Source organism: Astatotilapia calliptera, chromosome 4 (genome assembly GCF_964374335.1).
Source record: "Astatotilapia calliptera chromosome 4, fAstCal68.1, whole genome shotgun sequence".
Lineage (NCBI taxonomy): Eukaryota > Metazoa > Chordata > Actinopteri > Cichliformes > Cichlidae > Astatotilapia > Astatotilapia calliptera.
The window spans coordinates 26,974,980-27,002,847 of NC_137425.1; the positions used below are offsets into that span (position 1 = coordinate 26,974,980).

At 44.8% G+C, this 27,868-nt stretch overlaps 1 protein-coding gene across 5 annotated transcripts; it reads right to left on the minus strand.

Moving 5' to 3' along the window:
* Positions 1-306: 306 nt before the first annotated feature.
* bptf (bromodomain PHD finger transcription factor) lies at positions 307-27,324 on the minus strand. Of its 5 annotated transcripts, none has more exons than XM_026165752.2 (32): positions 26,608-27,324; positions 23,934-24,756; positions 22,174-22,394; positions 19,174-19,359; positions 18,783-18,965; positions 16,679-16,891; positions 16,514-16,593; positions 16,028-16,380; positions 15,769-15,900; positions 15,439-15,568; positions 15,205-15,340; positions 14,838-15,107; positions 13,212-14,739; positions 12,818-12,942; positions 12,591-12,719; positions 12,323-12,473; positions 12,111-12,234; positions 11,760-12,003; positions 11,157-11,309; positions 10,547-10,683; positions 10,346-10,454; positions 10,027-10,262; positions 8,768-9,932; positions 7,136-8,661; positions 6,899-6,981; positions 6,589-6,814; positions 5,951-6,480; positions 5,678-5,854; positions 5,326-5,518; positions 3,783-3,867; positions 3,327-3,513; positions 307-1,217 (listed from the first exon to the last, which is right to left on the minus strand). In XM_026165752.2, exons 1-32 carry the CDS (start codon positions 27,107-27,109, stop codon positions 1,178-1,180), a joined length of 10,377 nt encoding a protein of 3,458 aa, XP_026021537.2. In that variant the 5' UTR covers positions 27,110-27,324; the 3' UTR covers positions 307-1,177. The 5 variants fall into 5 exon arrangements, with proteins under 5 accessions (XP_026021537.2, XP_080156579.1, XP_026021540.2 ...); XM_080300452.1 differs by lacking the exon at positions 307-1,217 and adding an exon at positions 1,239-2,266; XM_080300453.1 differs by lacking the exon at positions 18,783-18,965.
* Positions 27,325-27,868: the final 544 nt, after the last annotated feature.

Consider the following 27,868-nt stretch of genomic DNA (forward strand, 5'->3'; position numbering starts at 1 on the left):
CGATAAGTGAATATATATTCCTGACCACAACTGGATATTGTTTTGAACTGTAACGGTTACTTTTCTGTACAGGATCAGCGAGCATGAGGTTATATTTATTGGGATTTTCATATAAAATAAAAAGGAAACAATTATAAAAAGATTAACCAATTTTCTGTCAGCTGATCACTCAGTTGATATAGAAACTCAGGTTATGTACAGCATAACCCGAGTTTGTCAGTTTTTACATTATGATTTATGTCTGCAAGTTAAGAGACACTAAAAAAAAAAAAAAATCTCTTTTGTGTCAAAATCAGAGGAAGGAAATCTGTGTTTTCCATTTTATTAAGTTCCATGTACATCAATATTTCTTCAGTTGTAATACAAAAAAAAGGAAAAGAAAATCAAGTCAAAATCTGATGATTTTTTTTGTGTTTTTTTGTTTTGTTAAACAAACAGGGCAGGAACCTTCAAATACATCATCCTTCTCAGTCACTACTGCAAAGCAACTCATTTACAATAGCTTATTACTTTCAGTAGGTTATAGAAGTTTAACCAAGCAGACTATCGATGTCCAGATAATTAGTACTTAAACGATCTTTCATGCCACATCAGACTAAACAATGAGTGGAAATGGGAGAAAAAACATTGCTCCACTGTGATATATGAATTTAGACACAAAACTCTACTCATTATGCTGAGTAGAACCTAGCCATTGTTTGACAGTATTCCGTTTCTATTACATTGGACATGATGACCACAGGAATGGTCTGAGGGATTTTTTCTTCTTCTTTTTAAACCAAGTAAGAAAAAAAAAAAGATAAAAAGACTCAGATCAAAAAAAAAAAAAAAAAGTACATGGAAATATGAGAGCTCGTAAGAGTCTTTTCTCCGAGGTAAACTTTCTTCTGAAATGCCTCAGTTGTTCTCGCTCCTCTGATGAAAGCAGGTCCATAAAAACAGGTCCCTTACAGCTGAAATGAGCAGAGGGCGGCTCTGCCTGGAAAAGAGATCCCGTGAAAGCAGCAAGCTGGTTGTCCAGCTTCCCCCCACCACCACTACCACCACCTCCCGCTGCAGCGGCGAAGAGGAGCAAACCCCAAACACAGGGTGAGGCAGAGTCCATCACAGAGTTACAGTTCAGGAAAGCCATATTCTTGGCAAGTGCATTTTTGTTTCGCGCAATGTGCGATGTATCCTAAGAGGCTGCAGAAGACTGAAGCTTGTTGTTATGAGACCTACAGAACGTGAAGAGAGGGGAAAGTTGAGAGCCCTTCGCAAGGTTGTTTATTGCTATAACAGTGATCAGACAAGAGACAAGAGGATGCAAAGGGGTCTGCATGGGATCCTACAGCCATGTTGGTGTAATTAACTGGGAATGCTTTTTATTAGTGAAGAAATCTTCCACAACTACAAACTGAGGTTACTTTGCTCTAACTCCTTACTCCGTCTAGTACATTTTAGTCTCATAAAATAATACTATCTAAAAATTATTTCATTGTTATTTAAAACAGTCAAATACAGGCATATCTTACAAACGCTGTACATGATTTAGAGAAAAAAATAAAAGAAGGGTATATACATTCAAGACAACCACCTTAACAGCCAGGACAACAACAACAACAAAAAAAAAATCAAACTCAAGGAGGGAGGCAGTATACAAAACGTCTTATAAATATCTCTCTATATTAAAATATGCAGCTTTATATCGTTGAGTCAAAATTCCCAAATTAACTCGGGTGTAGAACTGAAATAAATACAAGAATGAGAAACTAAAACGCATTTTCTACTGAACACAACCCTCGTTAGTGTGACTGATTGTTCAAAAAGGCCACGACTCCTGATTCGGGATCACAGACTGTATATAAAAGATGGAAGTAGCCACCGTGGCTCACCATTATCAGTTTTGACAGCAACAATGTTGCATTCAATAAAACCTGAGACTGTTGACTGAGAGTGAAAGTCAGTGGCTTGTTTTCTGTAGCTATAAGAAAGAAAGCAGATAAAAAGTTGAAGTTGGGGCTACTTTCATTTTTTCTATACAGTCTATGTTTACGATGTGAAGACAGCATGCCCCTCAATTACATGACTGACACCTGTCAACATGGCTGCCATTGTGTTGTCACTGAAAACCGTGATCACAACGGGTTCCTGAAAACTTCTGGTGTTTTGTTTGTGTTCTTGTGCCTTTTTATTCTTTTTGTTTTGCTTTCATATCAATATTACTAGAGACCCCAGCATCCAGTCCAGACTCCAGCTAGACTGGCCCACTTAAGAATCTGACAATCTGTAAGAAAGAAGAAAATGGGATGGCATAAATCAAAAAGGCATGCAGCAAAAGTGAACAGACACAAATGCAAGATGATACACAATACAAGATGTAAACATGGCACTCGGGTTTGCCAAGACACTGGATGTAATGGCCTAAAGTCTGTCAGCTATCTTGGGTTTTTAGTACTGCCAAGCAACTACAACGTACAAGTAAAGCACAAGTAAAACATCATCACTACACACATGCTAGTGCTATAAAACAAAAGAAGAAGAAAAGAAACCGTGAATGGAAAGCCATAAATGCACACATTAAAGGGGACCTATTAAAAGTCCACTATAGTAGCTTTGAAACTTCAAAGTAATCCTTAATTCTTATTTCAGCCCTGCTCTGTCCCTTTAAGCCAAAACTCTGCTGATTGGCTGCCCCTTGTAACAGCAGTGGGTGGGACTTATATGCCTGTAAAGAGGACTCTCACTGACATCAGGCAGATGAATACCTGCTCATTATTTGAAACCTTACCCGTGTTTAATATGAGCATAAATACACCACAGCTGATATACTGGTATTGGCATTTATAACAGCTGAGAAATGGCAAAAAACAAAACATAAAAATAGTAAAATAAAAAAGCTGAGGGAGAAAAAAATCCCTAAAAACCTGGCAACCATGTTATGAGTGTTAATGTTGCGTGGTTTGTCCACCAGAGGGCACTGCCCTGTTGGCAATACAGATTAGAAACATGACAAACAACCAGCTGATCCAACCTTAGCAAGAACGAATGTCAGGAAATCTGTTTGTTTCATGCTAAATATTGGCCAGAATATCAGATTTCTTTAAAATCACTAAATATCGGTACCAGTCTTAACAATCCTATATAGGCTCTAAGCATAAACCATTACATAACAGTATCGAAAATATGGAAAACCATCATAGGTCCCCTTTAAGGAAGAAACAAATGAAATGGCAGAATTACTGAAAAAGCCAGTCAGGCCAGTCGAGTGTTTACAGCAAACAGACGAGCACGGAGGAGAGAAACTTGTAGGCCGAGTCTGCGGCACCAGCAGCGCTTAAACTCACCTGCTCGCTTTGAAACCTTTTAGCTTCTGTACAAAGAAGGCTTCGAGCGTCTCGGCGCACTGATAGAAGGGCGTGTCGTTGGGGTTGTAGTAGCGGCAGTTGTCGAAGATTTTGGTCACGTCTGCCACAAACTCCGTGAGCTTGTGATAATGTCGCTTTTGCAAACGGGTTTCCATTGTGGAAAAGTCTGCGAGGAAGGAAAAGCACGACACATTGCTCACATCACAAAAAATACATACATTTACACAATTTTTTATCACATAATTAGTCTATGCAAACTTGACAAAGAGAGGCAAAAACAGCAAATAAATGCTGTAACTGGAGGAGAAACTAAATAATTATAATAAGTTAAAACAAAATTCTCCCGTATGTGGTGAATTCACACGTGAGTAAATACTTTAAAAAGCATTGTCTTTTTTTTTTTTTTTTAAATGACCTTTTGTCACACAGTCTTACCCATTGGCTCCTTGATCACACGATAATAATCAGGCGCGTCATGTGGATCCACCGGCTCCAGGAAAGGCCATGCCATTTTATGAGACTGGGGAAGAGAAAAAAATAATAATTCAGGAAATGATGCCGGTTTTGTTACTGCAACTACTTTAGGCATAAAATAAAACTTCACTATCAACATCCCTTGACTACACAAACAAACACACACATAAATAGCATCAAAGCACTTAAATGTAAAGACAAAGCAAGTATTTTATTGTGTCTTGTTGCCATGTTTTAATCTCAAAAAATCCATAGTTTTCACTCACTTTTTCTACAGTTTATAGATTTTACAGTTTCACCCAGTTTTGGAGCCACCTGCATTTTCTGAAATATAAAAGACCTAAATAGAGATTGACTCAAAACATCCCCATCCCCACGTTACCAGTTTATAAATTGTGTTGATAGGCCACGTAAAACCAGAGTCATGATAAACAATATATGCTGCTTATGAGCAAAAAAAAAAACAGGGGAAGTTTTAGAGAGAGAGAGAGAGAGAGAGCAGAAAAAGAGGGAGAGCGAGTTTTGAGATGTTGAGAGATTTGTGACGTTTAGCGTGTTTGGGGTGTGTAGTTAATGTGTTGTCTTGTGTAGTTAGTGTGTAGTGTTGTGGATAGTTTTGTGTTGTGTGTCAGAACAATGAGGCGACTGCTGTCTCCAGGTAGAAACAGGAGTGATACACCTGCTGCTGTCAGACCTGCAGGTATCAGGCTGTGATGTTTATAGTGGACAGAAATTATTGTTTTGGAGTGGCACAAATAATTTGTGTGGCATCTTATTGAATGCAGAACAGCTGATTGTTCTGTAAATAGTTTAAAATGGTTATTTAAAAAATCAAGGTAAAAGGTAAATGGATGCAAATAACTTTGTTGTTTGCAAAACTTGTGCATATGATTTTAAAATTGAAAATGTATATTTGCATTTAAAGTTATGAAAAATGATTCATTAAACATGTTTGTGGTTGTTACAGTAAAAAAATATTTTCTTCTCTGATTTTATGTTTTTTGTCTGATTTTAGATCAATTGTGTTAATACAGTATGTCAAAATGAAAACATAACTGTAAATTCAGACACGTGAGGTTGTGCTGAAAAGAATGATACCAAACAAGGCAAAGTAAATAGTTTTTAAAGGTGAAATGTGGAGGGAAAATCAAAAGTAGTTAAAAATGGCCAATTATACCCTGGACCCCAGAGGTTTAAACGCTTTTTTTTTTAAAAAAGTAACGCAATAGTTACTTTTCAAATAATTAATTACTTTTAGAATACTGTAACTCAGTTACTTTTTTGAAGAAGTAACTAGTAACTATAAACTATTAATTACTTTTTCAAAGTAACTTGCCCAACACTCTGTATTCCTAGTGCTGACCCCGTAAATAAAAACCTTGTGTGGGAAATAAGGAAGTCGCTGAAAGTACCTCTCACTGACCTCAGCCCACACATTGGAAACCACCTTGTTACTGTTAATATAAAAAAAATGACACAGTCTTGAATTCCAAAACTTTCATACCTGTAACGAGCGTAATATTCTTTTCAACCCCTCGTAGTCTTTGTCAGTAAGCGGCGTGAGGACCGTCATGGCGTCTTCTGTCGACTGGCACTGCGGGCACACGTACACGTCGATGTGATTGGCTTCGCTCTGCAGGATCCCCACACAGCGGCCGTGGTACCAGTTCTGGCAGCGATCACAGCCTATGTAAAACCTGTGGGTGAGCGACGCACACATCCCGGTTAGCACACTGAAGGAAGACTCCACACAAATATGCAAACAAAGGAAACGTCTGACACAGACTGAAAAACAAAAGCGGTGCTATAATTAGAGCAGACAATGCTAACGTAAAGCCATCCATATGGTGACTTACTGCGATTCATCGTATGGTGTCCGGCAAATGCAGTACAGCTCCTCATTACTTCCTCCCTCCTGCCCGCGTTTACAGTCGTTACACACAAAGTCCTCCAACTTCTTAGCCTCCTTCTCCGTGATGCCAACGCAGGCGCCGTGAAACCAGTTGGAGCACAGGTCACACCCGATATAAAACCTGAGAGAAATCAGGTGATTTAATGACAGCAGAGTGCCTCACAGTCAAATTACAATGACTTATTACAAGTCCCCCCCTCCCCTCAAGACAGCTTACTTTGACTCGTCATAGGGCGTTTTACAGATACAGTACAATTTGGTGTCCTTCTTGTGATCCTTTGAGGTAGAAGACAGCTTCTTCTTCTTCTTCTTGTGTTTTGAAGAGTTGGAATCTCTGTCCTTGTCTTTGTCCCCATCTCTCTCCTTGTCCCGGTCCCTATCCCGATGTCTGTCCCGTTCTCGGTCTCTCTCCTTCTCCCGATCTCTTTCTTTATCTCTGTCTTTGTGTCGCTCTCTCTCCTTGTCTTTGTCCTTGTCCCTGTCCCGTTTCTTACTCTTGTCGTGATGCCTCTCCCTTTCCCTGTTTCTGTCTTTGTCTCTCTCATCTTCTCTCTTCCGCTTGTGGGATGATGAAGGTGAGGTCACTGTGCGCGTGCTGTGAGAGGAATGTGTGGAGTGAGAGAGTTGGGAGGAGTGGGAAGACTGGGAAGAGGCAGCCTTGACTGTTGCTGCAGCAGCCTGGGCAATAGCAGCTCGAGCTTTCTCTTTCTCTCTCTGCAGCCTGGCTATGTCCCGCCTCAGCTCCTCCTGAGAGGGAGACAGCACATGTAAGGAATAAAAGTAAACAAGAATATTCCCACTCTCTCTGTCTATAGACAAAAAAAATATGTTTGAGAAGGCTGGAGATGTGCTCACCTGCACTTGCAGCTGCAGCTCTTTGTCCAACAGGGCCCTCTTTTTGAGGATTTCAGCCTTGAGATGTTCTTTGTGCTTGTACAGGAGCGCGGTGAGCTTGGTGGCATTCTGCTTGGAGCGTTTCTGCTCCACCACCTCTTCCTTCTTTCTTTTCTTAGCTGCCTGCTTCTCGTCCTTCTCAATCTTGTCGAGGAGGAATTTCATCACCTGGTTGCAGACGATCATCCTGAAGAGAGAAAAGAGCGCGTTAGTCGCTGGTTCATCCGCGTCATCGGTTTTAAACAGTTTTAACCGACTCGAGCTCCTGAACCTTTGGTTCTCCTCTCGCTCAGCTGCAGCCAGGGTCTTCCTCTGTTTCAGCTGTTCTGCTGTAGCATTCTGCTTCACTACCGCCTGACATTAAAAAAAAACCAAAGAAGTTATTTTAATATATGTTCGATTGTAATACAGTGTCAGGTCTAAAACAGGTCTTTATATAACTAACATTTGCACACAGACATAAATTTTGTGAGAAATCCCTAATTTTTGTTCTTCTTTTGACTCATACCTGCTTCTGGATGCCGTCTCCAGGGCTGATCGCCTGTGCGTTCTGCTCCTTCTGTTCCCTTTTAGCCTCCTGGTGTTTCTTCTTCTTTGGTGTTTGCTGTAGCTGCTGTTGTTGAACTTGCTGCTGCTGTTGTTGTTGCATCCTTTGAAGCTGCTCCTGAACACTTGCCGGTGCCTGTATGGTTACCATATTCTGGATCTGGTGGGCTTGAATCTGTCCCCCGGTTTGCTGGATCTGGATCGGAAGCTGCAGTTTGATCTGCTGAGGAACCGTGCCACCCTGCTGCTGCGCTTGCGCCTGGATCTGGGCTTGGATCTGGGCTGCAACGTGGGGCGGCAGAGCTGACAGCAGCTGCACGGGCTGCTGGAGACCTGGAACTGTGATGAGCTGATGCCTGATTGGAGACTGGACCTGAATCTGAGGCTGTGTTTGAACTTGAGTTTGGTTCTGAGGTTGGAACTGGACTTGGAGCTTTGCTTGGACTTGAGGTTGGGCTTGGACCTGAAGCTGTTGTGGGACTTGAGTTGGTTGCGATGACTGGACTTGAAACTGGGGTTGGGTTTGGACTTGAGTTTGAACTTGTGACTGAATATGGACCTGGGGCGGCTGAGAGGCCTGAGTTTGAATCTGGCTTTGTTGCTGGAACTGAACCTGAACCTGCGGGTGGAGTTGGGTTTGGATCTGAGGCTGCTGTTGAAGCTGACTTTGGGCCTGAGACTGAACCTGAGGCTGGGGCTGAACCTGGGGTTGCGGTTGGACCTGAGGCTGTTGCTGAGCCTGAGGTTGGGTTTGCGGCTGCGTTTGGAATGAAGCTTGTACCTGGTGGTGGTACTGAGGTTGGACCCTCGGTTGGATCTGGGCCTGGGTTGAAGCCTGAACATGAGGCAAGGTTTTTGTTTGGGATTGAAACTGCACCTGAGGTTGAATCTGAGCATGAGGGGGTACTTGCCCTTGGGGTGGCTGCTGAGTTTGTGGTTGGATCTGTGCTCGTGGCTGAAACTGAACTCTGACCTGGGGGTGACTTTGAGGTTGTGCTTGCAGATGCGCTTGAGCCTGAATGTGTGGCAACTGTTGGACTTGGCCGCGAGGCTGAACCTGAACCTGTGCACGGATTTGGCCTTGAAACTGGGGCTGAAGCTGAGTGCGGGTTTGGGGCTGAAGCTGAGACTGAGCGGGTCTCATGGTGGTCACGACAGAGGAAACCGGCAATCCCGTCATATGAACCTGCACTGCTGAGACCGGTATTTGTGCCACCTGCTGCACGGACACGACGACCGGGTGCTGGACTTGTGCTTGAGACTGAGGAGTCAGAGATGCCTGAGGCAGCGGAGTAACGGGGGAGTGAGTGGCGATTGGAGCAGGGGGGGAGTGAGTGGCGATTGGAGCAGGGGCGGAGGCGGGTACAGCAGCCAGAGCGGGTGGCTGAACAGCATCTGCTGCCTGTAGAGCTGGCTGAACTGGAGTCTGCGCTTGAGGCGAGGTGGGAGTCCATCCTGAAGGCTGAGCTGCCCTCTGCTCTGTCAAAGCTACAACGAGACAGAGAAGCAAACAGAAAATTTTAAAGTCAACTAAAGCAAAACCATTCTAAGGTCCACTACAACAGGACAGTGCTGATGATGGTGGGCACTTTACCTGGCACTGAAGGTGTTGTTGAGGTGGCAGTAACTGGTGTGACAACAGCGTTTGCCACAGCAGCATGGAGGGGGACAGGACCTGTGGCTTGGATTTGAGTAAGAGCTTTGGCTGGGGACGGGACAGCGATCTGCGTGGACATGACGGCTATGACGGGAGCAGAGACGGGTGCAAGGGCCGGGGTGGGAGCTTGGACAGGTGAAGGAAGAGAGGCAGAAATGGGCACTGGAACAGAGTTAGGACCAGCTGCTGCTACACCAGCAACCTGGGGGAGCAGGGGATCAGCAGCATGCACCTGAACTGGGGTGGAGGATAACCCTGGAGCAGAACTGAAGGCGTGTGCCTGGACTTGGGATCTGGGGACAGCTTGTCCTGGTGGTGAGCCTGCAGTTTGGGTTTGTGTAGGTAGAGAACTGGGTGCGAGGCTGGAGACGAGGGTTTGGACCACAGGTTGGAGGTCAGCTTGTGATGATGCTGAGGTCAAAACCTGTTTCTGAGTTATAGACGGGCCTGCATTTGGTGCTGGGAGGGCTGGAACCGATGATGCCAGCTGGGGCTGTGCAACAGCTGAGGCTGGTGTGGAGGGCAACATCTGTGTGGAGGAGTGGGTTGCAACTTGTGGCAAAGCAGTCATGGGAGTGGATATTTGCGAGAGTGCAGGGACAGGTGACGGGGTAGCGGCTGAAAGGTGCATTTGAGATGCAGCCTGGACGACAGCCTGTGGGGAAGTGGGCACGGGGGCTGCGACTTGGGTTTGCATGGGGACTGGAGCTGGAGTGGGGGCTAAACTTGGCATCTGTGTCGGGCCTGCAACATGCGTTGGGGCAGGCAAAGGGGCCGTCATTTGGGTTTGGGCTACAGATGAGGGAGTCGTCTGGACTTGTGCAGAAGCTCTGGGTTGAAGAGGAGTTGACATTTGGGTTTGGGGGGTCTGGACTGCAGTGGGTTTGGCAGGGGTAGCAGGAGCAGGTGCTGAAGTTGGAGCTGAAGATGATGGTGGAATCGGAGTGAAGAGGAAGCGCTGGACCTGGCCATTGGGCATAGCTGCCTGCATTAGTTGTTGACCGGGGCCGGGGATGACTGTTACACCCTGTGGGATGATCTGCAGCTGTCCCTGGGTCTGGCCTTGACCCTGGATCACCACTGTCAGACCTGGGTTTCCTCCCTGTGGAGTTGCACACAAAAGGATTTTTTTTTTTTATATATTTGTAAGATTAAGATATTATAAATTACTTTTAGAGAGAAAGAGTAAGGGAAACCTGTGCACTCTGTGTAAGCTGCATGAGCTGTGCCATAGTGAGTTTAACTTGACCCTGCTGCGGTCTTTGTGTCTGGGGAGGAGCTCCGGGAGACTGTCCAGGAGCTGTGGAGGCAGCACACGGTGATGGTGCAGGACCTGCAGCCCTCTGACCCAAAGCTGCCTGCACAGGTGTAGAACCAGGCACAGCTGCAGGCTGGCCACGGCCCATCGGAGCCACAGCCTGATGAACCTGACCTGGAAGGGATCAAGATTTATTATTTGTATTGAAATGTTGGGGATGTTAACCTGAGAATAAAAAGTAGCATTCAGACACAAACCTGGCTGAGCTGCTGAACTTCTGACCCCTGCTGTGCCTACAGAGGTAGACTGAGTGAGTGGCTGATTCACTGCGGTACTGGGCTGTGTTTGGCCTCCTGCTGTGGTGACCTAGAAAAACAAACCCAAGGGTGAAAACATCAGTAATCATGCTTAGTGTCTTTAGTTAATAAGTGAAAAATGCAGGGTGAATGACAAAAGACCTGTTGCTGGGTGGTTGAGGTGGAGGTTGTGGCTCTGAGGTTGATGTTGCCAGTTGTAGGATGTAGTGTGCTGTATGTCCTAAGGTTCGCAGGAGGCCCAGAGGGGAATATACCCAGGACTTTTTGCTGCACTACACCTGCTGACAGGAACATTTATGTTAAAAGGAGAAAAAGCAGAAATGTGCTAGGAACATAGATACAGGTAAACAAGAACAGAAGGGAAAAGCATGCACTGAGTATGCGTGTCTGAAAGTCTTCCTCACTCAGTTAACTAGATTAAAGTAGTTTATACACACAAGCCAAAGACCAGAAAAAAACGATTTTACAAAACAGCGATCAGCTTTTAGCCAGAGAACCTTTTCAGAATACAAAGAAAAAACACACACACACACACACACACACACACACACACACACACACACACACACACACACACACACACACACACACACACACACACACACACACACACACAAAATGTGGCATTATCTAAGCTCAGCATCAATACTTCAACGCAAGTCTGACATTTTCACATAATACTTCACCATCCATTTTTGGGCACACATACGCCAAAAACGGCAGGAATGGATGTCATTCTCGTGCTCCCTACCTCCTTGAGTAGTGGGCATGTTCAAGGTGACAATCTTGCTGTTAGCGGGCAGTGGCAGTTTGGCGGCGAGGACCTGGCCAGCCACAGTCACTGGGCTACCAGCGATCTGGAAGGCTTGCTCTGAGGTGGTGATGCTACCAGCCACAGTGGAGGCTGCAAGACACACCACGCCACCTGTGGTCATGGGTAACCCAAGAAGGACCACCACAACAGCCAGTCTACGGCTGTGGTGTCCACTGTTGGGAGTCAATATAAGGAGGCTGATGTTTTGAATATTTTGGTATCGAGTATATTGGTTTAGAGTCTAATGACACACGGTATTGCATGAATGCCTCAAAGGATATACAGAATTGAGAATTTTTGCAGGATTCAAAGTGGACACCACGAACCACAAAATTCTTTTGGCATGCGAATCGTACTCATAATGAAAACGCTGAAGTCGTGCAGATGATGTATTTTTTATGGATGCCAATATTACTAAAATAGAAAAAACAGAAGAAATCTTATGGCACCCTCCTCGGTTCCTCCATCTTACAGATGATGATGAGGATGATGAGTAAAAAGGAAGATGACTAAACCTCTCCTCATCTTCCAGCTGCTCACCTGAGCTGTTGTTAGCCTGACCCTGCTTGACCCAGGAAGCAAAAGACTGATGGAAGTTCTTGTCTTGCTGGAACGGGACTGGAGAGCTCAGTTTGGAGGCCAACACCATCTTGGTTCCTGAAGTTATTTGACTTGTCTTCTGGCCCACCGATACTGGGGTGCCGGGAGTGCCGGCTGAGGTGGTGGTGCACATTGTCGTGGTTGTTGTGGCAGTTGTGGTCGGTCTCTGCTGCTCGAGACGTTTCTGAAAGAAATGTGTCCAACCATTTAAATGTGCTGCTGGTGCGGCGCTTTACCCAGAGCCAGAATCTCTGATTACACCCGTGTAACTGCATTGCGCCGAGTTTCTACCTGCTGGGCTGCCAGTCTGGCCTGCTTCAGCTGGTTCTCTAAATGGGCCTTGACCTCCTCCGCTGTCTTCAGACTACTGCCGGTCTTGGAGGGATCTCCGCCCTGTGACTTCTCCCTCTCCAACCTGTGGCACCAAAAAGAAGGTAAAGTGTTCACTAACACAGTGACGCTATGAAGAAACATACAGAGGCGACGCTGAGGGAGTTCCTCACCTCTCTGCAAAGGCTCTGATCTCCCACAGCTCCAGCTCCTCCTCGGGCACCCACGTTTCCACAGCAACAGGACCAGTCGGTTTAGTGGGCTCCTGCTTCTTAGGCCTCAGAGCACTTGAGCGCAGGCCTTTCCTCTGTGGAGTGGGGGTTTCTGCTCACAAAAAGTCAGAAAGCAACAATTAATTATGTTTAGAAATCTTCTTCAAGTGGACCATTAACAGCTTGTCAAAGATCCTACATCATGCCCAAACAGACTTTCGTTTTCTACCTTTGGGAGTGTCTCTGTTTCCGAGGGGGCAGATGATCTTCCTGATGCAGTATTCAGAGCGGATGCCATAGGGCCCCACGTCTCTTCGTTTTATAATCTCAGTTGTGGTGATGTCTGTCTCCGTTGTTTCTTTGGTGAAAGATAAAACACATTGCCACATTTTCATATTTTAAATTAAAAAAAAACAGCAGAAAACTGTACATAACATGTGCTCAGAATTTTCTAACCTTTTCGCGTTGTCCCTACAGCAGCAGAGGGCTTCACAGCCATGTCGTCCCACCTCAGGCAGGCCCACAGCAGCCTCAGCATTAGACTGACCCCTGCCAGCGACCTCACAGTCTGAAGACGGTACCTGAACAGTCACCAAAGCTGTTAGTTAGTAAATCTTCCAACAGTAATTCAGTTTATATTAAACTTTTTTCAGCTGCTCTCTTATTCACTGGGGTTCATCACAGTGGCTGAGAGGCCACTACTACTACAGCCAACTGTGAGACGAGAGCCTTTCATTAAAGAAGCAGCTAAATTATTTGAGGGATTGAGTCTATGGCAACCTGGCTATTGCAATGACATCATACTGTAGCAGCAGATCTAAAGGTAATTTCAAGAAAATGTGTTACGGACCTCCACGTGATTCCAAAGGTGGGCCGAGGTGAAGGGTACGGCCATATATCTGGAGCAGGCTTGGCATTGTAGTTGAAGATGGGAACTTCTCTGAAGCCTGCCTTCCTCGCCAGTCTCTTAAGGTCATCGTTCGGGAGGACAAAGATGCTCTTCTTGCTGCTCTTGGTGACAAATTTGCGGTAAGACGGCAGGGCTGTGCCCGAGCGGGCCTTCTTAGTTTTGGAGAACCTTAGAAGGCTGACTCTATTTTTGGTGGAGTACTCTTTACTTATTGTCATGGAGCTGGCTGAACCAGAGGCGCCCGTTTTGGTGTCAGCAGCTGGAAGTTTAGTCTTCTGGGAAACAGGCGTTCCGGAGCTGGGCTGGGTGGCGGAGCTGGAAACGGCGCTACTTCCTGCGGGCACATCGAGCTTGCTGGTGCTGCTGGGCGTGTCTGGTATCAGGGAGTTCTGAGATACTTTCGTGACAACGTCATTGGTGGCAGAGGACTTCAAACCTTCACCACTAGAGCAATTATCTGTAGTTTTATTATTCTGGCAAGAAGGGCTTGAAGACTGAAGCGTAACAGGCACTGCCTCCTTGGTATCCATGGCCACATCCTCACTCTTACTAACAGAGTCTCCTTTCTCTCCAACATGGTTCTCTAATTTTGGGACTTTCATAGGAGGGGGGTGACATATATCGGATACATCGTTTTGCGAGAGGTTTCCATTCATCAGGGACTTGACGGGCTCTTTGACGTCACCTTGATCTCGGGTTTCTGGGTTTGAGTGCACGGGTTCTGTGACCATAGTTTTCCCATTCACCTGTACTGGACTGGTCTTGCTTTGGGTTACCTCCATGCTCTCTGTGTCACTCTGTTCAGAGTCTTTCTCAACTTCCTCATAGGCACGTTTCTTTGAATTCTCAGACTTCTGTGTTTTTTCACTGTTTTCTAATGTCTCTGTTATACAGTTGTTTTTATTGTTAAGGCCAGGGTTAGTTAAGGGTCCTCCATTCACCTCTTTATGGGCACAAACCTCCCCGCTGTTTCCGTGCACAGAATTTAATTCCCCCTGTTGACCTCTGTCGGGTCCTAACTCCTCTGATTTGACCTCCAGGCCGTCCGTCTTTGCTTTTATGTCCTCTTGATCGAAGTCAAGCTTTTTAACCATGCCATCTTTCACTTGTAGGCTTTCGTCCTTCTCTTCTACTTTAACGCACGGAGTCGTAGCTGTCTGCTGTCTGGTTGATCCTTCAGTCTTAATAACAGGAGCAGGTTTTGCGGCTGCCTGTCTTAACTTCTCAAGTCTCTGCTTCTCCTCCAAGGTGAACTGCTTCACCCGGCGCTCCAGGAGCCCGTCCAGCTTGGAAGGCTTTACTTTCTTCTTATAAACTGTGCGCAGCTGGAAGCCCTCACTGACGTTCACGACGTCAGCGAAGAGTTTCGATGTTGCAGGCTCCTCCTTGGGTTGCTCGAGTTTCTGGGTTGGTTCATCCCTCTCAGGATGTGCAGCAGGTGAGGAAGGGCCTTTGCCATCAGGATTATCTATGACAAAGAAGAGCAGGGGTTAGTGGATGATGGAGATGCACATTCATGGACAGCATAGAGGCAAAAAAAAAAACAAAACCTTAAATTAAACTTACCCTGCTTGTTGTTTGAAGAAACCTCTGTTTTCTCATCTTCTCTTTTTGCTTCAGAATTTTTTCCCTGCGCCTCTTCTGCAGGCTTCTCCTCCTCTGTGGAGTTCTCAGATTTACGGTCCTCCTCGCACGAGGCCCTCTGAGATGACTCTGTGACGGATGCTTGTTCTTTGGCCTTGTTGGCTGTCTTTTGAATTGCCTGAGTCTCCATTTCTGTTGGCATTTTCTGCTTATTTGTACAGTCTGCTGCATTTTCCTTCCTCATTTTAGCCGCTAATGAAGACAGCAAAAATAGTTTATGCACCCAAAGCGTCAGCCGCAGGAGAACATATCAAGTACCATTAAGAAATTAAGCTACTTCATCTCTTACCTTCCAGTTCTTTGCGGTAGTTTACGTTTGTGTTTCCCGGGAGCCTCGGAACAAAATGGGCCACGTGCGTCCTACTGACCCAGCACCACCCGCCATACCCCGTCACTCTGTACTCCTCCCCCTTCTGCTTCCACACCTTGTTTGGAAAAAATTACGAGGAGGTTAAAAAGTAGTTTTCAGACGAGGTAGTTTACACATTAACACAGAGAAGAGTTAAGATGCTGCTGTTTGTACCTGGTGTTTGATGGGGATGGTGTATTTCACCCATGTGGCCTGCTGCAGTGTTTCCTCATCTTCCAGTTTTTTCTCTCGTTTTTTCACCTTCTCCTTCTCTTCCCGCTCCATGGAGGTCATACGATGTAGCCTGTATTAAAAAAACATGAGCAAAGACATAAAGCACAAGGACCGTATTGGAAACAGGAAAGTCATTACCGAGTTTGTCAGCCGTGCACTCCAAAAAGGAAAAATGAAGAAATCCCAGGTGCAGTGACTCACAAATAACCCTTTAGTTGTGTTTTACTGTTTGTACAGACATTTTCACAGCGCCACGTTAGTTTTGTTTACCTTGTGTGTCCAAGGGATTCCTTCCATACAGGCAGCATGACCACTGGTTTGATGGCACACTCCAGTATAGCCAAGGCCAAAGCAAATTCTCTGGCCTTGCTGCACATCTGCACTGCTTTGTTCCAGTTGGTCCTAGAAACACCAAACACAAGCAGCATAAAACTACTGATAGTGATGTTCATATCTGAAATGCGACTCTGCCCAAACGTAGCACGTCTAAGAACTACACGGGGGGCGTTTCCACTGGTCCCAGGTGTACCTGTGTGATGCCCAGTTGGGATGCATAAACGGTCCAGGGATGTTCGTCTCCAGCTGGATGATGGTAAGACGCAGGGTGGAGATTGTCAGGCTTCTCGAGCCGTAGATGGAGCCGTTCCATTTGAACTCCGACGCGGTGGTCAAGCTAAACTTGTGGGAGAGGTGACGCTTCTTGTCGTGGTCCTCCCGGTGCTGATGTTTGTTGAGGGCCAGGACATTGGTGCTGTACTGGTTTTGGTAGACCCTGTATTTACCCTCTTGGCCAAGTTTGAACAAGTTGTTCAAATTCACCGTCAGGTCCCGTTTCAAGAAGCTGAGACGCAAGGACTCGACGTCTGAGCGAACGGGCGATGACTGAAACACGAGCAGAGGACAAAGGCACATAAAAACCCGTTTTTATATTTAAAAAACAGGATGACAGTTGCAACAGACTAAAGCGGCACATTTCACTTTTCAGCAGTGAAGCTGGACCAAACCTCTTCCTCACCTCCTTGCTCCCTCTGGGCGTATGGTTATTAGACTCCTGCGCCGCTCCTCGCTCATTCTTGACCCTTTCGTTATACTCCTCTGTTATTCAGAACACACACTCACTATCAGTATCACCAAGGCAAAGGCAATTCACCACAAATGAAAAAGCCCATTTAATTATCACCTGTCCCATCCTGGCTGGTAAAAGAGGACTGAGAGGACCTATCGGCCAGGTCAGGTGGCTCGGGTTTCTTGGAACTCGCCGATCCAGGAACCTGGCTGCTGCCACCATTTGCCTCCGCTTGAGACGACTGCGGCTGTTGTGGTTGATTTTTAGTTGGTGCCTGCAGATCACCAGCTCGCCTGACTTCGCTGCTAGACTCTTTCGAGTCCTCGTCTACAGAAATATGCCAAAAAAGACTGAGTGCAGTTAACAATAACAATAACAGCATCAGCAGTGCGAGGTGTTAGGAAGTAAAAGTTCCTCTATGCATGTGGGAAAATGTGCCTGCTCCCATCACTACTAAAGTATTAAAATACCGTGCATGCATGTGGAAATTTATGAAATGTGCTTATTATATTCACATCGCCATCAGAAATGTAAGCCACATATTTATGCTTGCTTCTACAAAGACGTCTTTTTCATCTTAGCATCTGCCTAAAGCTTTTATTGTGAAGGGTAGCCTCAGAAAGAGCCCATGGTGCAGCTCAGGTAGTGACGGTGAGCTGTAAGTGGTAACTGTGTGTAAATAATTGATCAAAAAAAGAAAAATGTACACAACATTGGTGAACAAAAAGAACAAACCAAAAATAACAATTATTAAATCCTCAAAAAAAGGTGAAAAAAAAGAAGTGTATATGTGAATTAGCATATACCCAACAAACTGTTATAAAAGAAGAATGCTTAGTCGACAATTCAAAGCTTCCTCAGACCTAAAATAACTGAAATCTATGACACTTCCAAAATGAGGCGAACACCTGCGGCAACCTAAAACGTCGGCTCTGCCTCAGAGTCGTGACGGGAGAGCGTTGCGCACACACATGGAGCTCTTTGTTGACGAGGTAGCAGGTGGGGAAACGGCGGAAAGAGCCTTTTGTCTTGAGCGACAAGAACCCGACCAAATGGCCATAAATTGGAAAGAGAATAAGGAGCTGCTTGTGACAGACATGGCGTGGTAGCTGCTGCCAGGGACGCCGTTTATCACAGTGCCAAAAACAAAAAAAAAGAGAGAGAGGGGAAAAAAACGACATGCTTTTCAAGACCAAGCGTGCAGCAGACAACACAAAGCACAGGATAAGTAATTAAATGCACCAGGAATAACTGGGAGAGCTTGCTAGCAGCGCTTAATGCACCTGCCTTCTTTTAAAGCTAAGCGTAGGAGCAAAACACACGGAAGGGTTTCTGTGCAGTGACGTGAAAGGAGAAATCATCTTCTCACAGTTATGGCCACTCCAGTGTCGTCAGGTCTTGAATGTTCAGAGACAGATGGATGTGTAAAAACTGCCACTGAGGCTTTTTTTTGTTTGAAATGTTTCCCTGTGTCCAGATCTTCAGCGTTTTCTTTCACACCCACCGAGACGCATGGAATGCACCCGAGCGGCCTCCGCTAGGAAATATGCATCACAGCGTTTCACACTAGCCCGTTAAAGTCAGGGCAAACCGTAACAGAGCGGACAGCCAACACTACAAATAAGCTATAAGTGGAAAAAAAATAAATGAGACCAGAAAAAGTGTTGCAGCTGAGCTGCATGGTTAAAAAACTTAAGTATATTAAGGAAGGAATTAGTTTTTATATTATAGTATAACAAAACCACAGTTCTATTCCTACATTTGCAAGTGTTTGATAAACGTAACCAAATGTGTGCAATATATGAAAAGATTTTACTGTGCACAGGTATGGTGACACTGGAGCCCAGTATGATGGCTGATGTTAGGGCAGGGTCCTTCTCATATCTGCTGATATAAATCAGGTCAGACATGTAGATGGTAACTGGTGTAGCCTGTAAAATATAATGATACTAAAACTCTTTCTCTGGTTTAAATGCCTGCTCAGACGAAATCAGACCAGTTCTGCTCCTTAAAAAAAAAAAAAGTTCTTACGCGTGATCGACGAGGTTTGAGACGAACCCTTAAATCCAACAAAACAGATGAGCGGGGTAAAATGAAGGCAGGGTGAGCAAGAAACAGCGGAAACAAAGCGACAGATGATAATGGATGCACAGCCCAGCAGCAAGGCGTGAAGTGCAGGACGACAGCTGGACTGCAGACCAAACATGAGTCTGAGTACCTGTCCTTTCCCGCTTCGCATCTGGAGCTGACTCGCTGCTCTCCTGGCTCCCAGAATGGGAAACTTGCGCTTCCTTGTTTGATTCAATGGATTCTGTTTTAGGCAGGGCTGTGTCCAGCGCGGCAGAGCCCGGGTCAGGATCTGACGCGCGGCTCTCTTCTGCAGCAGGCGGAGCGCTAGCCGCTGTGGTGCGACAAGACGAACAGCACCGGAAGAGTCAAAATGGGTCAAGTAGAGGTAAAAATGAATTTGCTTTGATAATGCTGCAGACAGAATTTCAGCTTCTGCGTGTAGGAGGCTAGCTCTTTACTTTGAGGAATTGGAGAAAGTTCCAGTGGGCAGTTGAACAAAAAAATAAAAAAAATAAAAATACATTGGAGAAACTTTTTACCTTGTGAACCAGCTTCTCCCATCGGTTTAACCGCTTTGCTCTCTGCGTTGTCGGGCTGCGATGTGGACTCGGCAGTAGCGTCAGCTGCATTTACAGAGCCTTTATCTGAATCCTGCTTTGGCTCCTCTGCTCGAGTCTTTGCTTCCCGTGCCTCCCGCCTGACCTTCAAACGCTCCACGACAACTTCTACAAACAAACGGAAACATTCATTCATTCGACATGGAAGGCAACAATTACACATATGTGCAAATGACGTAGAAAAGTAATACTTTAAAACTGTTAAGTCTTAAATCTAAAGCATTAAAAGTAAAATAAGAGGTCTTTCAGAGCTGCTGCTCTGGGGCACGAGGGATAAATAAACAAACATGTACTACGGCCAGCCTGTCACAGTCTGACAACATGTTGTTAGACGTACTAAATAGCAATGAGGAGCAGACCAGCATCTAACCAAACCCCACCAATGTTTGTGAGATGTTTACGTGCAGATAGTCATTATTTACAGGAGGCTTACATTCCAGCATCACTGAAATAATAAATACCGTAATTAAAAACCGCGTTAAAGAAATTATGCATAGAGGCTCTAGCATTTCCTTGATCGTTTCTTAAAAGACAGAAGATATAACGAGCCGACAAATATAGTGCAGCAGACCAAAACAAAAGAAAAAAAAAGGATAATGAATGAATGGCATAGAAATAAAAATTCTGCAAGTATAAATGGCATTAAAATAGCTTCTCTTTTTGCCTACTGTACTCCACTACATTTGTGGTGTACTTACAGTAAAACAAAAATGAAAAAGGTTAACCACGAAGTTTCGGAACAACAGAGCTAATCAGACACGTAAACCACCTTCATCCAGCTGAACATGAATATTTCAAAGAAGCTAACAAAGGCAAAAGTGGTTAAAACCAGCCAAAGGTGAAGGCCCGCCACAAGCCAGCAGCCTTGGTATGAGCAAAGGTTCAAAGAAAATTATGGCGAAGAGTGGAAAAAGAGAAAAGGCTTTTATTTAGTGAAGTTATAAAGACAATGGAAAATTATGCAAGCACTGACATTTGTTTTGCCCTTCTTTTGCTTTTGTGTGGTAGGTGAAATATATCAGGTAAAGGTGAGCGTACAGCAACTCATTTTCAGGTCTTTGTACCACTTTCTAGGAGGTGAGCGCTTTATTTTCAGGGTTGTTTAAGTAAACGAAGATCCTGTAACTTTTACTGCAGCTTGAGAGAAATGGTAAAGTTTAACAAATGGTTTTATTATGAACATAATAAGGTTAATTAAAGAAAAGATGTCATGCAGTCAGTTGTAGTTCTCACAAAGAAAAATCTGTATCAGGAGATCACAATCAATGCATGCCTGTCTGACATTTCCCTTATTGAGTTATCTCATGATCATTTTCTTGACTAATTATTTCATATATGAGTTATTAGACAGACATCTTCATCTTCCGCATGAAAACAAGCGCTCACTCTTCCTGCTCAACAAATGACAAGGGCGGAGCCTTATACCACGTGATACAGAAGCTGTGCCGTGTGATGCTAAAATTAGCAGGGAAAAAACAACGGAGAGCACGTCAGGGATGACGAGAAAGTGACAGGAGAAAATCCGTCCCGGTCAACCACCCAAACATCAATAATGGGAACCTTATACAGCGCTTCCCTATACACGTCAAACTCCCGCAGGCACAAAGAAATTACGGAGGCTATCACTTATCACCTGACCAAAGATATGGCTCCCATCAACACTGTGCAAACGAGGGATTTAGGAAAATGATCAACACCCTAGACAAACGCTACACAGTGCCGTCCCGCAACTATTTTTCTATTGTTGCACTACCTGCTCTATACACGCAGCGTCGAGCAACGGTGGAGACGGAATTTCAAGCAGTACAACATTTTGTGGCAACGACAAAATGTGAGACATTTGTTGTTTTTATGTTTATTTATTGTTTTTATGTTCAGTCTCAACTGTTACGAAGTTGATGTGCAGTTAATAAGTGCAATAAATATTTATATTGGAAAAGAGAATTGTGAGAGAATCGTGATCTCAATTCTAAGCCAAAAAAATCGTGATTCTCATTTTATGCAAAATCGTGCAGCCCTAATAGTATCCTCCAGAGTCCACTACAGAATAAGGCATCCATATCATACTTTTGAGTTCCAGTATAACCCGCATTATGTTTCTATAACTTCACTAATCCAGCAAAAATTAAGTTATTCCCATAAATAAAGATTTAAGATGGAGTGGAATTTCCTTTATCAAATGTTCAACATCTCAAAGACATCATGTGTCATAAACCTAGTTTTCACTGGGACAGAGACAACTGCGTCCCCACTGACACGAACCAGGTGCAGGCCTCACCGTGCAGCTGCAGAAAGCTTTTAACTGATGAAAAACACCAGCTTTACTCATAACTCTCTTTTGTCTGCAGTGGCTTAAAAAAAACAAAACATTTTCTTCCTCTTCAGGCTTCAGAATACCTACAAAAACCTCTATCTTTTGGCAGATCCTTAATAAAACACAGCATCTAGCAGTTTCTGACATACACAGGAAAACTGTTAGAAAACACAGGACAGACATGGCAGCCTGTCAAACTCAAACGGAAACTGCTGGCTAAGTAATCAAAAGTCTTCTAACCACTGCCTCCCTGGAGGAAAACAGAAGGGGAAAACAGTTGCTTGCTGTCTGAGAGAACACGACGCAGGAAGAAAAGGCAGCACCTAACATTTCTGCGCCAACTGTCAGAGATGCAAAGTGCTGCTGCCTGCAGAGCATCGTCTGAAGCATCGACGTGTTTCAGAGTGCAACCCTGCGGGACCTAAACGCGCAAGGATGCAAGCGTATCACAGCTCGAGTCGCACGTGCTCTGATCACTGTCAAATCAATGATTTCAAGCTAAGCGTCGCTACATTCTACATCTCTATAGCATGAAAATCCACTACTATGAGCCTGAGCTCCCTCCATTTGCAGCTATCGCACAAAAGTAAAAAATCCATGATGTGTACCGTTGGCTGCAGTGAGGTAGGCTTTATTGTTTCCACGGGCTTTGTTGGTAAGGTCCTCTGTGATGTCCATGTGAGCCTGGACTTCCTCCTTCATCTCCTCGAGGGTTGCATGCAGGTCCATCTCCCAGTACTCCTTATCCAGGAACTCCATGAGCTCCTCCAGCTGAGCCTTGGTGCTGTAGTACCAGATCTTTTTCTTCTCATGCTCCCCATCCTCCTCACTAGGAAGAGAGAAAAGGCTAACCATTAGATTAAAAAAAAACATTATTTCCTTGGCTATGACAGTGCAACGTTTAAATAGAATATAATTTAAAGGGGCTGAACTCCAATTGCACATTTTTCTTTTGGGCTCCAATAGAGCAGCTTTGCATGAGTCAAAGTTCACAGTAATCCTTATGCGTCTTACACAGAGTCTGAAACAAGCTGTTTTAACTCCTTCCCCTTCAAGGAAGCTTTGTGCTGATTGGCTGCCTCTTGTAAACAGAAGCTTTGAACAGCAGGTGGGTGGGCATTCTGGACTGCTAGAATAAAGATAAAGAATAACTGAAACATCATCACTGCATCTTCTTCAGGTGTAGCAGCTGCCATAGGGTGAAAGGCAGGTTACACACAAGACAGGTCACACCATGGTAACACAGAGAGTGCTAGCACTCACATTCACACCTACAGCCAGTTTACATTAACCTTTGGACTGTTGGAGGAAGCCAGAGCACCTGGAGAGAACCCACGCAGACATTAGGCAGAATATGCAATCTCCACACAGAAATGCCCCGACCAGATGGTGGATTCGAACCCAGGACTTTCTTGCTGTGAGGCAACAGGGCTAACCACCAGACCACACACCAGAAATGATGACTACCAGGTGTTAAATAGGTTTCGATTCTTTGCTTTTATCATGCGTTCAGCTCAAGTATAAAGTTTCTTTCCCCTGAGTCAAAGAGATTAAAAAGATTATGGCAAATACTGCCTGGCACTGAGATTGATTTCACCTGTTGTTTGTAAAGGCTATGCTCAAACAACATCATTTCCGGGCATGAGATGCAATCAGGAAAAGCATGACTGGCACTAAAAGATAAAGGGCTTGGATTGCAGGGCTCTTCTATAATTTCTTGACAAACAAAGGACTGAATATATGAAAGCTTATATTATTTCCCAACAACTTTCACTTTCTCTCTGCAGCTGTTCACTCTAAAGGTTAGAAAACAAAAGGGCGATTAATGAGGGATCATCTTTTAGAAAATGGTATGCAACTTTATACATTTATGTCTGCATGGTCTTTTTTTATTGTATGCTCAAAGCTGGGGCCTGTCTGCTTATGGTATCATTCATTAATAGCTTGTAATGTACCATTTATACTTAGACCATGTAGATGTAAGTACATTTGTTTAGCTAAAAATTAGCCAGAAAACCAAGGATGACTGAACTTATTAGGACATTTAAAACTGTAAAATAACTAGATGTTGCAAATCGGCCATATCTAATCTACAGTGCAACTGAGATAACCGAACAGACACTCATTTCATCGAACTGTGCTTCAGTCTTTTCTCTGAATAAGTTGCAAAGTGGTTGGTTTGATAATATCTCTGGTGTTACATCATTCAAGTTACAATTGGGCAAAGTCAGATTTGAGAATAACAATCTGAATAGATTTTGACCACCTTAAATAACAATGATCAAATGCTTGCTGCTTGGAAATAAGCTGCCGGAGCCAAAGAGACCAGCACAGAATAATACTGAGGGAAACGAGGGCTCCGACTTACACAATAATCCTTCTGTTGAGGAACCAGTATTTCCTTTGGTGGCGGTCATATCCAATGGGCTCCTGGCGGACGTAGGGCCTACATTTCTGCGCCTCAGGCACACAGTCTGTGACACCGGACACCTTGTGCGCCACACAAATCTCACACTGCCACTCGTCCTCTGGAACTGCTTCCAGTGGCGGTTTCACGCACTCCAGGTGGTAGACTGCCGAGCAGGTCTCACAGCACAGCAGGTCACCCAGGCGGTGACACACGCGGCAGTGGTCGTCGTACTGCATGCTGCCGTCAGACATGAGCTCCTCGCGGGCGATGTTGGTGGTTAGGAACTGGTCCACCAAAAACTGCAGCACCTTAATCTTACTTCCAAGAGGACTGTAAGGGTAATCATCCACCTCCTGGTATTTCAGAACATGATGGTACTCCACATCGCTCTCACAGTATGCCCGCAACACCTCGGGCCACGTCATGCCGTCAATAAAGTACAGAGTAGAGTTGACACTGTCCTTGAGGTCAGCAGGGCCAAAGGTAGTGTTGGAGGAGTCCTCCTCATGCAGGATGGCCTTCAACAGGGAAATATGGGTCTCGGCAATTAAAGTGCATTGCTCCTGGCCTACCAGTGCTGCACAGAAGTCCTCGAAGCGGAAGGGGGAGAGACGCAGCACCGTGCTGAAGTTCCGTAGCACCTCGTAGATGGAGATGGCATTGAGTAGCTCCTCATTAACCACCAGGAGGTCCTCAGAGGTGTCGGGAAGCTCAAGAGGAGGGATCTCCTTCTCTTCAAGAATGGGAGTTCGAGGTCGGGGAGTTCGGCCTTTTTTCCTCCCTGTGGGAAACACGATGAGATTTGTGAACGAGAAATACGGCACCTCAAAGTACCAAGTACAACGTAACAAAAGAAAAAAGTAACACAATTACTTTTAAAGCTGTCATGGTAATAACTATGTTAAGGATATTACCAGCTTTTGAATTGTCATACATTTGCAATATATTACAATGCTCACCTGTAGTATTTTTTAAGGTAGTTCTAACTATTATTGTTTTCAAATATGCCTGTGAAACTTATGTGCCAGAAAAAAAATCAAATAAAAAGACAAAATAGAACATTTTACCCTAAATGTGAAAAAAAGTTAACTTTCCAAGTCTGGTTCAAAAAGTAAAACCTTGCATCCATCATTTTAGTCGATACTGGCAACAAAAAGTCAGGAGAACCCCTATGCAATACACCTGCTGTAACGTGTTAATTAGACTCTCGCCGTTTAGGCCGTTCCTCAGCCTTTGGCTTATGATGGGAAGGGGTTCTCTGCTTTTCTATGGAGAATTTAGTGAACCTGCGCATCTTTAAAGGCTACATTGACTATGAATGATACATACGTATGCAGATTATGGAACAACATATGGTGCATGTACACGGTGCTTTGAGTGCTCAATGAGAATAGAAAGGAAAGAAATCACTGTCTATCTTTCTAAGGGAAGGTCTATATTTTTAGTAAGACAATGTAAAACCGAGAAGTAGCCTTATTATAGCAGCATGGCTCTATAATAAAGCTCCCCACTAGAAACCCCATGGTTCATTGTGAAACAGAAAACACGGGCAGCTGTGCAGGGCTACCCCTGAAACCCCGTGCCAAGCAGGGATGGGGAATGGTTTTACTTTCAAAACTACAGCATTTGCTCTCCTCAGGTTTACCGAGTATTAAAAAGAAGCTGCGATTCAACACAACACTGAGAACCCAGATTCAAACTCAAAACGAGCAACTGGTTTTTTGTTTTTTTAAATGTCCCTTTTTTTTGTGTTAAAAATCAAATTTAGATAGTTGATTTTTTTTATTTTCACTACTTTCTATCTACATTATACACAGCGGCACACCTTTTTGAGAATCCTGCAGTGGTGGGAAACTTTTTAGAGCGATACTTTGGCATAGCCGGGTCGACACATGGCCAGTGTCATTATTAGCTAAATGAGGGAACCTCCACCTCCCTGCACTGAGGAAAACAGTGACTGTCACCTGGCTAATATTGTTACATCTACTTAAGAATCCCAATACAATGTTTCCTGGCTCGGTTGCACCACGAGAACAGTTGCTGTCGGTGTTTTCATGAGTTTGAACTTGATTGATTTACAGTTAGCCAAGCTGTCAAAAAAAATGACAAGCATGCTAGCTTCGTGGGCTAGGTTAGTTAGCAGTCTCTTTTGTGTACTCCTAATAAAACACTCAAAGTAGAAAGTAGAACATACTGCTCTCATAAAAAGCACTGGATGTTACGAACACTGATTAAAAAACATACAGGTGTCGTTCTTTAACCAACGCAGACTTATTAAGACATTAGCTAGAAGCTAATATTTCCTGCTAAAGTTAGCACGTTAGCAGCTAAGATGAATGCATTTGCAGATTTGATACTTGGAGCCAGAGGCCGGTGGTGTTACAGGTGAAATATATGTGAGCTATTTGGTGACAGACGTTTGTGACAACCAGGTAAGCTGGTGATCCCGCTGCCGCCTCGCTCTACCTGCAGTAGCCTTAATGAGGGGACTGCGGCCTGTGTGCATTCTCCATTTTGAACAATAACCTAACTGCTTCCTGCACTCATCAGCAACATTTCGGGATGCATTTTCAAACCCCTGCAAAGTGTGTGCAGACACCGTGCCCGTGGCAATATTTAAGTGCTTATTTACCCGGAGTGCTGGCGTGTGTGCTCTGACTCCGAAAACTACTCTCTGTGCAGTAGCTGGCATTATCCTCCTCCTCCTCAAGCATATCATCTTCCAGGCAGTCAGAGTCCTCCTTGAGGGCCTCTTCCTCCTCGGACTGAGGTTCCTCCTCAATAAACTCATCTTCCTCCGACCTCAGGCTGACAGCATCGTCGTCCTCCTCGCTCTCGTGGTCATCGTACACAACCGCTTTGGATGCAGGCGTCCGCCTTCCTCCACGACCACCCCTGCCTCCTCTAGCACCAGCACCAGCACCTCTCCCTCGTCCCCTGCCCCGTGTCGACGGTCCCCCTCTTCTCTTTTTCGGCGTCTTTACGGTCTCCCTTGTGGGGCTCTCAGCGTCCTCGTCCCCGCTATCCCTTAGCCTGGGCTTCAAATTCCTCCTAGGTCGCAAGCCCCGGGCCGCAGCTGGAGATGGCTCCTCGGTTTGTAGCGGTTTGGGCGGCCTGCCCCTTTTCCCTCTCATGATAGGCGAAATCTATTATTTTACGCTCCCAATGTTTGCGTCTCTTTAGCCTGCACGAACGCGAGCGAAAGCGGGACCGCCACAAAGCTGAACTGGCGAGGATTCAGACGGTGCAATAGGCCCCGTAAAGCCCCCGTGTCTTTTTCGGGTGTGAAAGCTCAAAAGGTTAGCCCGGCGTCCCGTTCTGGTGCGCCGAGAGCCGCCATTTTTTCTTCTCCTCTGCCTCTCTGGCTGAACAAACAGCAGGCCCTCGCTACGGGAGTCACGTGATGTCACTGCTTCCAGCTCAGTGGCAACAATGACCGAAATGACAATTACTCCAAATTAGTCTCATGTTAAAAGTCACACTTCTGTTTTTGTTTAGTTTATAGAAATAAGCGCACATTTTAATTTTAACCGAACATAACTGAGGCCATCTGTTTTTCTGCATCTCCATGGCTCAGTGCCGCCCTTTAGGTTTTGTTAAGATGGGAGATAAACGGCAACAAAATAATCGAAAGTAATGCACCTAATGTAAAACTACACGTTACGACGAGCTGTAAACTGGACAATGAGCTCATATGCATGTGTGGAGGATTTCAGCTGATGCATACTTTCAGAGATTGCAATAGTTTATATACGTGCAGTGCTAATATATTAAGTCGTAAGAACTGAACAAATACAAACACTTGGTATTAATAAAAGGGGAGAGGATACTCTAATAACTACATAGAGAAAATATTCAGCAAATCTATTTATTTGGCACGATTAAATAGATTT

Excerpts from the sequence above, each read along its gene's own strand:
- bptf (XM_026165752.2), bottom strand. The coding sequence starts at position 27,109 with ATGAGAGGGAAAAGGGGCAGGCCGCCCAAACCGCTACAAACCGAGGAG. Across the intron at positions 24,757-26,607 it reads CACACACGCCAGCACTCCGG|GGAGGAAAAAAGGCCGAACT; the intron begins GTAAATAAGCAC and ends TGTTTCCCACAG. Across the intron at positions 12,235-12,322 it reads ATCAGAGCCTTTGCAGAGAG|GTTGGAGAGGGAGAAGTCAC; the intron begins GTGAGGAACTCC and ends TTGGTGCCACAG.